Source organism: Salminus brasiliensis, chromosome 12 (assembly GCF_030463535.1).
Source record: "Salminus brasiliensis chromosome 12, fSalBra1.hap2, whole genome shotgun sequence".
Taxonomy (NCBI): Eukaryota; Metazoa; Chordata; class Actinopteri; order Characiformes; family Bryconidae; genus Salminus; species Salminus brasiliensis.
In genome coordinates this window covers 26,399,179-26,410,941 of record NC_132889.1, presented here as the reverse complement: position 1 = coordinate 26,410,941, position 11,763 = coordinate 26,399,179, and the positions used below count along the sequence as shown (strand labels likewise).

Sequence of the window (11,763 nt, the reverse complement as noted above, 5' to 3'; positions counted from 1 at the left end):
GACGAGCCCCCGATTTTACTGCTGTTGACCGGATTTAAACGTATGTTCAACGTCTCTAAGCTCAGTTTTTTTATTTTTTATTTATCGTTTAAATTCATGTGCGTATAAACACACACAAAAAAATATAGACCCCACGGTAAACATTAAACTGCTTAAGTAGTTTGATTAAATCGCAAGGACACACTAATGGTATTCTGGAAACCCATGTTTTATTTTTTGTGTGGTTATATTTGTAATAAAAATCTATATTGACCTAAATAACAAACTTCAGTTTAGTTAATGAATTTAAGCGCTGGTCCGCTTGTTTACAAAACTCCCAGTTTAGTTCTCACACAGCAACAGCGTGGTGACGGGGACTGTGGGCATGTCTCTGTCAGCCAATCGGCGTCCGCCAGGGGCGGGCTTTTTACTTATTCAGGCTTGTCTGATCTGCAGAGCCGGCTCCGCCCGTAGAACCAGAGAAACTGACCAATAGACGCGTAGGAACCGAGTGGGGTGATGTGACGTCACGGATGTGGCTCCCGTGATTACATCATGTAATTTCGCTTCGAATAATGAAGGTAGAGCAGCCCGACGGGGGATTGGATACCTTATCAGATAGAAATCCCCATAGAGACCAATATACTACACGTATATGTGTGTATATATGTAGAATTCAGCTATATGTGCTTAAAATGTCTCTGTTTAATTTCTGTAATTCTATTTTTATAATTATATTTTCATCCAAAAAAAAAAAAGGAAAAAAAAAGCAACAGCTACTTTATGAACTGATATAAATTTTTATGGTAGATATTAATTTCAGTTCTACTATGTGAGATGTGATTTGTCATGTCACAACAAAACAAGGTGACAGAAGGCAAGTGAGGCTAGGTGAAGTGGGTCAACGACCGACAGTAACACAGCCAGCTCTTAACAACGATGGCGCTGCTGAATTATGGCTGCTCTCAGCAGAGCAGTCTTGGCCTGACTTGCAATAATTAATATATATATATACTTAAATCACTTATGTTCTGTTGTGCCATGTCCAAACCATTTCACCAGCTTGTTTGCATTGACATATACAGACATTGTCCCAGATGCAGAACATTTTTTTCCCCTGTGATTTGAAAGGTCTGAAAGTGAGCCCCTTATAAATTTGATAAAAACAAGACAGGTAAACATTAAATCCCACAATAGGATGTTTTTTATTACATTTCAATATCCTAAAATACACTGACATTAATCTTTGAGATAAATAATCAAAATAGTTAAGACTTTTTATGTCACATGGTAACATTCATTAAAGCAGTTATTACAAATAACGATTGCCACCTCAGTTGAAAGCAAAGCTTTTTAGAGAACACAGACAGATTACTGACAGCTCTTAGTTTCATTGGTTTAAGTAACAGAAGGCTAAAACAACCAAAAATATCTTATAACCAGTATATTCTATATTAACGGGTATAAGACAGTTTAACAAATTATTATAACAGGATAATTACATTTTTGATTTTTGAAACCACCGCATTGGAGTTGAATTCTGCTATTATTTCTACTGATGTAATATATATGAAGTATATATACTACAATAATCTGCAATCAGTAACATTTTATTTCTTTTTTTTTTGCTGCTTGGATTTATGGCAGCCTGGTTTCAGTATTTCAGTGACAAATGAGAGGGAGTGGTCACCAACTATATCTTTCCAAGTTCACACCAACCCAAATCTAAAACATCTGGCAGGTAATCAAGCAGCTATGAGGGTGTTAATTAGATGGATTGATTAGTGTTGAAGTTAAAGTTTGTAGGAGGGCAGATCTTTATGAGCAGAGTTGGTGACCACTGGTCTAAAGCTTTCAATAAACCTTATGGGCTGATTTCCCAGAAAAGGATTAAAGCAGCACTATGAAGCATTTTTACTTTAAAGTGACAGCTTCAAAATCATAGTGATGCTCCACTGACTTGTAAAGGGTAGAATAGTGCCACCATCCGGACCCAGCACGCTGCTAACTGCACTGTGGAACTTTAGTAAATCGAGCAGGAAAATGTTTGCAAGAGCTGATCTGAGTCATTTCTTCACATTCAGCCTTCATCCTTGTCTAAGAAACCAACCCCACATCAAGAAAAAAAATAATAATAATAAAGAACCGTTTTAAATATCACATATTTTCTGAGCTGTACTTTCATACAGAGCCTTCTATACAGAATTACACAACAGAGCTTTTGTGCCTCCTGTACAGACTTTTTTTTATTTTAAACCGACTAGCAGTTTTTGACCATTTTGTTTTGTTGTATTAATGTACACTGCTTGAGAAGATCCAACACTGTTTAATGTATGAATAATTCTGCATTAATAATACTGTATATATTATTTTTTTAAAAATATTAACGTTGAATTGCAAGGTTGAATTAATGACTACATTTACTGCATCTTCAGTGCTTAAGGCTACGTTCACACAGTAGGCAAAGGGGCCCAAATCCAAATTTCTCACCAAATCCGACGTTTTTGTAGGCTGTTCACATGTCCAACATTCGTCTAAACGGTATATACTCCTAAACTGAAGCACTTGCTCAAAAGAGCAAAGCTTCACATGAGGTTTCAGTTTCATCTTTGCCAGTATCCCAGGAGCTATGAAGGAATTCCAGTGGCTCACCATCCCACCACTGAAACCTCCCTCACTGCTGTCTATCATCCATTTCCCCTTCTTCTCAGCGAATGTAAAGTTCGATTGACGTAAAAGTCGTATAAATTCCAATCCGGCTGCTCAGACAATCAAATTGTTGCATATCGGTTATGTATCAAATTTAAATACCACATACGAAAGTATCCGATTTGATGTGGTCAAAATATCAGATTTGATGTTTTTTTTTTGCCGTTCACACGTAGTCACGTTTCACAAGAAAAATCTAATTTGGGCCATTTTTACCTGCTATGTGAACATAGCCGTATATACAGACTATATTAAAATGAGCCTAGAGCTCAATCATCAATCACATCTCGAACCTGTCCCTAACTCGGCTTCCAATCAGTTCACCACCTTTCCTCTTAGTATTTCCATTCTCTTTCTTCTGCCTCACGTAATGCCACGAAGCCAAATAAGCTACACTTCATCTATCCATCTACCTAACAACATCTCCTACCCATCAAACAGCATGAACACGTGCACCCTACTGGTGCTGTTGAAACAAGAATCTGATAAAGTGGTCATTTTTCAGGAGAAGGGAAAAACAAGATTCTTAACTTTAAATGTAATTTAATGCAACTAGATTAGTCATTCTGGACCAGTTCCAAAATGGTTGTGAAATGGTCAGACAATGTGATGGGCAGCTTTAATTATATATTTTTAAAAAAATAATAAAAAAAAAGGATCTGATGGCGACGGTATTCGGTTAGCCGTGTCAGTTCAGCAACTAGACTGGGCTACATGCCATTCCGTTTTCTTGTGTGTGGTCACAAACTGGCACTAATACATGTACAAAGAAACACAAGAGCAAACAGACTTTCTTACCCAAAATGTATGACAAATGCTATTAATATAAACATTATCATGATGTATATACATGTATTTTTATGTATACATATGAATACATAGTTTACAAATGATGCTACCATTATTTAATACCGCAAGTCCAGAGCCTATCACGAAACAAATTCCATCCGCTCTCATTTCAATTTGCTTTTGCAGGTATTTACTTTGGATCCCGTTCCAAAGGGGCCAGACTTTCCTGTCCTGACTTTTCTCTCTGTGCTTTTGTAGCCTGAAACAAGGCTAGTGCAAAAAGCGCACAGATAACAAAAGTACATGATTATCAAAATAAAGTTCTCTCTCCCACAAATACTTAATCTTTTCTCCGGGTGAATTTAACACTCTGGACAGTGTTCACTAGACCGTGTGCTTTAAATCGTTTCGCTCTGGCCGTCGCAGCTGTTCGGAAACATGTTTAGCTCTTCGGAACGAGAGTGAACACATCTTTTTCAGAACATTTGTTGGAGAGCAAGTTTCAGCTACACTGTCTTTGGTTTAGAGGAGTTTGATGGTTTTGATCATTCTGAAAAGCATGGTGCAGGTGGCTTCCTTTACTAAGCCATCACTCAGAGCAGTGCACAAACGGAGCGGCTGACGCAAGACATTTCTTGATGGGTTTTTTTTTTTTTTTTTTGTGGTTTCCCTTTGTTTTTAGGAACAGCTAAACACTATCGACTACTAGGAGAGTGGAAATGGGGTATATCGTTGCTGTCACGTAAAAACCCTGTATCTCCATTTTTGCTGTTTTTCCACTTTTGGCATGCACTGAATCTGGTAGTTGTTCTTTACATTGTGTAAGCATTTCATGATGAATGGTCCAACAGAAACCTTAAGTTCTTTCCTTCTTCTGTAAGGGTGCCATTTCGGAGAGATTTTCCATGAAAATGAACTTTAAAAGAGAAACCAATGTAAATTACATAATAGCGGCTGTAGTTTTTAAATGGTGCAAAGAAACAAAACAAAACAAAACAAAAACAAAGCTACACGTTTTTGATATGACAGCAACAATATATAATACACATAAACAAGGAATGGCTAAATGGCTAACTAAAATAAGTTTAGAAATGATTTTGTGGAATGACATCTCAAATTAGTCAGTAAACGAGGGGAATGCAAGATACAACAATGCTTTTCACACAAGCAAAGTTCCATGGGCTTAGTATATTAAACGTTACGTTAATAAACTTGAGCACATTAAATGATCTCGACGCGTCAAAAAAAAAAAAAAAAAAAATTCAACAGAACATCCCTGCAGAGAGCCTCACTGGTTTAAGTGGTAATATCTACAAGACTTTACTGCTTCCCTCAGCTCCTGAAGACACAGGCAGAGCCATGTGGAGCCTTGAGGAGGTGCCATAAACACACAGAGGAGAAGCAGTGTTGCTCCAGCCAGGAGGACTGAGGTGATGGAAGAGAACGGACGCATCAAGAGAGCGGTAAAGACGTGGAGAGCAGCAATGGGGGCGGCAGGCATGTGGATGTTGGCAAGGTGCGAAGGTGGTGGTCACTACAGCAGAGCTGGAACACAAGGGCGGAGCTCGTCTCCACCTTAGCTCTCTACAAGGCAAAGAGGGTGTCCTCAGTCCGCTCCGCCTTCTTGCGGCTGCTGCTTGGCGCGCTCATAGGAGGACTGGGGTCCCGTCTAGGGGGCGACGGTAAAGCGGCGTCAACAGCCTTGGCCCGCTCTTCTAGGAACTTGTCGAACTCTAGAAAATGATCAAAAGAGAATGATGGGTACAATTCCACAACAGTGCTGGTTCGGTTTTATTCAAGCTAGTTTTAGCTATATTTTCCACACACAGTCACAGCTACAGACCTGGTATTATACCAGTCACAAGTTTGGACACACTCAAACTATGAACTAAAGCCATCTCTGTAATGTACTAACAGAGGTGGGAGAGGCTCTTCGAATTTAACATCACCTGAGCACCAAAAAAGTACATATGACAGTTCATTACAGGTTTCTAGAATTGTAGGACACCATTTCTCAACCCTCGTCCTGGAGGCACCCTGCCCTACAAATTTCAGTGCTTTCCTGCTCCCAACACACCTAAATCAACCGATCAGCTCATTAACAAGTCCTTTCAAAGTTGCAGAGGGTTTGTTAAAGCAGGGAGTCCAGTAAAATATGCAGGGCAGCGTGCCTCCAGAACCAGGGTTGAGGTGCACTGGTGACTGGAGACTAAACTCACAAAAGTTGCCAGAAACATAAGTTTGTCTCAAAAGTCCTTTATAATTCTTTAAACTTTGAAATGCAGAATTTTTTGCAGTTTGCTTTGCCACATAAGCATGACACAACTACATGCATGGTTGAGCACCTCCATACCTGAGGAAACCTGGAAAAGACTGACTGTTCCACAGAATATGATAGAAGATCTACCAACATGCCTGTTCGCACTGTATTAATGCAACTTAAGGTTATTTTTATTGGTGGTTAAAAAAAATGATAATTTTAACAGAACATCCCTGCAGAGAACCTCACTGGTTTAAGTGGTAATATCTACAAGACTTTACTGCATCCCTCAGCTTCTAAAACCACAGGCAGAGCCATGTGGAGTCTTGAGGAAGAGCCATAAACACACAGAGGAGAAGCAGTGTTGCTCCAGCCAGGAGGACTAAGGTGATGGAGGAGAATGAGGAAACCACCTCCATACCTGAGGAATGGAAAATGTGAAAGAAGATCTACTAACATGGCAGTTTGCACTGGATTAATGCAACCTAAGGTTATTTTTATGGGTGGTTTTAAAAAAAAGATAAGAGGCACCAGACTTCTTTACGGTCTTCTGAGCACAGAGTCCATTAGTGACTTTGTGGATTCCGATGGGTTTACAATCACTGAGATACACTGTTAACAATTACATTATCCTCCTTCCCATGCAAAACTAGTTTCATCCAAATAGAGATTAACACAAAATTTTGCAGTGAACAAAAGAAGAGTGTCAAACAAATGACTAATTTATATTTTTACATTTATTACAGTATTATATTTACTTTGATCTATATATGACTATAGAACTATATGTTAGCATAGTGTAGTGCAGCGGATAACAACACTACCTTCTGCACAGCAGACGTGGGTTTGATTCCCTTTATATCGCCTCCTTTAAACCTTCAAAAGATTCTTCACACACATCTCTCTCTCTCTCTTATTCTTTTAGGACAGATCCCTTCATAGTCCTTGAGCAAGACTCCTAACTCCACATTTGTTGGATAAGAGCATCATCCAAATGCCAAAAATGTAAAACAAGCGTGTCCAAACTTTAACTGGTGTTTGAAGTAAATATACCTTCATTCTCAATGAATCAAGTACTTTGATTCACTTCACTTCACTTCCTACCTTCACTAGTGACCCCCTCCTCAGTCTTATCTCCTTTCTGTATAGCAAGAGACAAAGAAGAGGCATGTTTTAATGTCGGTCTGGCGTTGTTTTTCCATTGTAACCCACCTCACTGGTTGACTGCTTGACCAATGACAAGACAAATATCAAGTATTTACGTTGATACTTACCTTTTGGTACACCTTCACAAGACAAATAGCTTTATAAAACAGTCATGCACACTTTCATTTTCATTCTTCCACTTAGGACAATGGGCATACCACTTTCAGGTTGGATCAAGCTGTACATACTACCTTTCATTTATCAATACACACACAAAGCAATCCAGCCAAGTACAAATGACATTTTACTAGAGTGACAGAACAATTTGCACCACTTTATTGAAACATTCATCAACCACCATTCGCGAGGGCTTTTAAGGCACTCGCACGTCAACACACACAACAAACCAAGTGACAAACAACAGCCTTTGTGAGACAAAACTCTATGTAATCATTTCCCATTGCCTTAATATTGTGTTCCCCAGTTTAACAAAAAAGTTTCATGGTATGAGTATGGATGAGTGGCAAACTTGACTGCTGACTGTATTAATACTACTAGTAGCAAACAAATGACTGCTAATCACACATAGGAAGATGCTTTAGGAGAGCTGTGCCGTTTTATTAGGTTACACTGAATGAACATGGAATGACAACAACAAAAAGATGGCAAAGACAGAATGAAATCAAGGTAAAGAATTCTCACCACATCAGTACAGAGCCACTCCTCAATGTCATCCATGACAGAGGACTGCGATACAGGAATCTATGGAGCAAAGCCATGGACAAACCAAAGGCCCCCGCAAAGCCACAAATTAAACCCCGCCCCAAAAATAAACAGAAAAAACAACAAACAATAGAAAAATCACAAGGAGGTCTGCGAGGAAAATAACAACAACAGAAAACATGCAATCAGAGTCAAACCAAGACAAAGACGAGCTTAGGACCCACACACCCCCAGAACACACACACACACACACACACACACACACACACACACACACACACACACACACACACACACACACACACCAAGCATGAATGTTGCTGTATTGCATGCAGTGAGTGAGAGTGAAAGATGATGAGGAGCCGTCTGGGAGGAAGATTTGTGAAGTGTGGCCAGAAAAAATAAATAAATAATAATAATAAAAAAAAAACAGATTTTGTGAACGCAGGGTTCAAGGGAACATAGGACAGGTCCGTGGAGGCTGCCCTCTGCATTCAAACATCAGCTCACACTTCCCTAAGGATAACGCTATGGCTCCATAGTTTACAAAAAGGCTGATTTTTATGCACTCTTAAAACTACAGCCGCTTAAACTGGTGATGCCACAGAAGAACCATTTTTGGTTCCAATAAAGAACCAAAAACAAAAAAAAAGATGTGAGAGTAAAGACCTTTTAAATTGGTAAAGAACTGTTATGTAAAATGAAGCTTATTTAGATCTTTAAAAAGGGTCTTCACACTCTCACACACCTCTTTTATAAATATGTTTTTTATGGAACCAAAACTTGTTCTTCCATGGCATCGCTCAAAGAACAATTTGATGCACCTTTATTTTAAGAGCAAGAATTTAAATAGCAAGAATGACTCTCCTGAGGTCCATATGGATAAATTTAGATAACTCCATATGTAAAAATAAGCCAATTATGTGCAGACGCTAGGACTTTATGGTCTCTATGGCCTCATACTATATACAGGATTAACTCTACAGGTTAGGAAAAACTGCTGCTGAACACAGTAGCAGTGCGTGGTTGGCAGTGTGCTGCGTTTACCTCAGTATAATCTGCCAGGTCCCGAATAACTCACCATTAAGTATAAGTAATAGGTTAGTAAAAGATGCAATGTACAAACTTTTCTCCTTACCCTAAAGCTAGTTGAGCAGCTATTTGGTGTCCCAAGCAAGCTTCTTTATTTTTACACTTCGTTACTGTGAGGGACAGTGATGGCTCACACAGAAGCTGCATCGCACTGTATAGCACAGCATGGTTTTGTAGCTTTAGCTTTTTAGCTCTTTAATAAGAACATATAAATAAATATGACCGAATCATAGAGATCAGCACAGTGTCATTTGACAAAGTCATGGTCATGAGGCCCACCTCAAGTAGCATCCTTTCTGATCTACGTATCTACTCTGGCAATGATATGCTGACTGCTCACCAGTGTTACTGATGAACATATTGGGAAAGGTGTCTCTAAACAATTAAAGACAATAGTAACAAAAGCAGCACATTTTTCAGGAAGTAACTGATGTGCTGGTACCAATCTCTACCATTTTTGACTAGTGCAAGAATGCTGGTGTATGTAAATTCTGGGGGTTTTACTTATAATATGTTAATAACTACGTGCCCTGTTTTACCATACTCTTCTGTTTATGCAGGTTTTGCTTTTCTATGAATAGACAACAGTGTTTGAGGTTAATTGTAAGTCACTTCCATGTACCAAACTCTGATTAATTAACTATGTGAGGCTAAATAGTTTTCCATTCTATATATGGCACCTTTATTTGATAACTTGGGTTACCAAGCTGCCCCTGTTGGGCTCTCAGGGTTGCTCTCAGGGTGTCGCAGAGGAGGCTGCCCACCGCCCTCGACACGTGTGCTCACTACGTCACTCTGTGTGTTTGTTCACTAGTGTGCATTTACTGCACGGATGGGTTAAAGGGCAGAAGTCACATTCCATCTGTGTCCAACATAAATGGTGAATATTAATAACTTGATGTGTTTCCATGACGTGTTAGCTACCTGGTCTTGAGCTCTAGTGTTGCACTAAAGAAGCAAACCTGGGACACCAAACATGTCCTGTCTCACATTCAGCCTAAAGGGGAAAAGTGGGTAAATTTGTTTTTCACCCAACTACTCCTTTAAGACAAATGTCTGTGTGATAAATGTCTCAGAGGGTCTTTAGCACGCAGTCATGCAGAACAACATTTCTGACAAACGCTTACGAAATTGGATTAATCTTGGTTAGTAAACTATTAACATGTCAGTCTAATAGTTTTAGAAACAAATGAACGAGACTAGTGTTTTTAATCTAACTTGAATATGTGAAGTATTATTAATTAATCAGAAGGGCTGGAGACAAGTGGAAAAAGATCTCACTGCACAGCTGCTGGATCAGTGTTGAAATACAGAGCAGCGAATCATTTTAATACATCCCGAGAGCCGAGGCTGGCTCGTCGTCAGGACTGTCTGTACTGTCTGTACTGTCTAAGTGTAGATTCTAGAGATCGCAATGTACGTACTGCATTATCAACGTTCTGTCCCATGCAATTCACAGTTCATGTATCAGACATGTCCGAGTCTGTTATTTTTAAACCATACATTAGACACTACCCTCTCTGAGCAAGGCAGGGTCTGCTCCATTTCTGTGGAGCAGTAGATCCAAGCCATGCTAGCTTGAACTCTGCTGCAGCTTCCAGAACCTTGCATTAACAAGGCTTGGCTGCTCTCGGATTAACCTTTATAATGGAGGCCAGGGCCTGCTTGTATGCGATGAAAATTTACACCTATTCAATAGGACAAGCAGGCCCCCCCCCCCCCCCCCCCATTCTACCAGTGAGCGAATGCAGTGCAGACGGAGAAGGATGGAGTGACCCACAGTAAAAGGGACAGAGTGAGAAGAAAAGCCCTGAAAAGAAGCAGCAGACCATGAAACTTCTGAAGAGCTAGGCTTTCAGATGTAAAAGAGAAAGACTCCCATCAATGTGGTTCTTCCTTTTTCCTCAGTGAGAGCAATTTAATTACCTGCACTTCACTAGGAGGTCTTCAGTTTCAGGATAAAGGTAAAAAGAGGCTTAAAGAGACTGTGTCAAACAATCTAATCAATAAATCAATTAAACGATCTGCCCCAGTTCAACAGACTGAATATGATACTATATAGTCAAATTCAATGACGCCAAGTCCTTAAGGCTCATATGAAGGACTATCCCTTTTACTGTGTGGAGTGGGCTGGTTTAGCAGTGGTGAGGGGGACAGGGATGGAGTTGAGGGGGTGGTGACCAAGTGGACGGATGAGGGAGGACACTGAGGAGACAATGCTACTGTGCTAAGTCCTCACCATTCCTTGGGTAATGAGCCAGCTGTCTATGGGCTCCATTTCTGCGTTATCACCTTTTACACTCAGCTGAATCAACAACAGAAAACACCTTACAAACGTGAAGCAGAAAAACACCACGCCCACCCATCCCAGACTCAGAGAGAGAGAGAGAGAGAGAGAGAGAGAGAGAGAGAGAGAGAGAGAGAGAGAGAGAGAGAGAGAGAGAGAGAGAGAGAGAGACAGAGCAGACTGAAAGAGAAAAATAGAGAGAACATCTAACGTATTTCTATTTTTTAACAGAGAATAAAGGCTGCCATCAAGAAATACACAGAAAGTTCTAAAAATACAGACGAGATATCAGAACATACCAAGGCAGGTGGGACGGGAAAAAAAAGGGAATAAACTTTGACCATTGAGCTGATCACAAAGTTCTTGCTTTGTCCTGTAGTAACACTTTGGCCTGGCTGAAGGTTTCAACACACTAGGCAGGAGAACAGTGCTTGGCTACCAGTTGTAATCAGTCTCCACTTGCATGGCGACATGTAATAGAGATTTCATCATTGCTCCAAACAGACTAGAGTTTGTTAATATCTGGATTGCTAAAAGTCAGCATCTAATATTGAAACAGATTCTGAAATTACAACATACTTCATTCATTTATTTATGGTGTAACCCACTAGGGTTATAATATCTAGTTTACTCTGGGATTTATTGTAAAACATGGAATGAAAAGAGTACATAATGAAATTAAAATGGAATTTCCCTGCTAAAAGAAAAAAAACAAAAAAAAAACGCACAGAGAATGTTTTCAGGCTAGATTTACAGCATGACCGAACTTGACCAAGCT

General features: G+C 39.6%; 1 protein-coding gene across 4 annotated transcripts in view; it reads right to left on the bottom strand.

Moving 5' to 3' along the window:
• Window positions 1-1,165: 1,165 nt before the first annotated feature.
• tom1l2a (target of myb1 like 2 membrane trafficking protein a) overlaps window positions 1,166-11,763 on the bottom strand; it is a 35,043-nt gene continuing 24,445 nt past the window's right edge. The window contains exons 13-16 of one of the 4 annotated variants that reach the window (XM_072694481.1): window positions 10,938-11,003; window positions 7,586-7,645; window positions 6,842-6,878; window positions 1,166-5,210 (exon numbers count right to left, since the gene is read on the bottom strand). In XM_072694481.1, the coding sequence (XP_072550582.1) occupies window positions 5,062-5,210; window positions 6,842-6,878; window positions 7,586-7,645; window positions 10,938-11,003 (312 nt within the window). In that variant the 3' untranslated portion in view covers window positions 1,166-5,061. Of the gene's footprint in view, window positions 5,211-6,841; window positions 6,879-7,585; window positions 7,757-10,937; window positions 11,004-11,763 lie in introns of those variants that run through there. The other 3 variants (XM_072694477.1, XM_072694478.1, XM_072694480.1) reach the window with 3 other exon arrangements.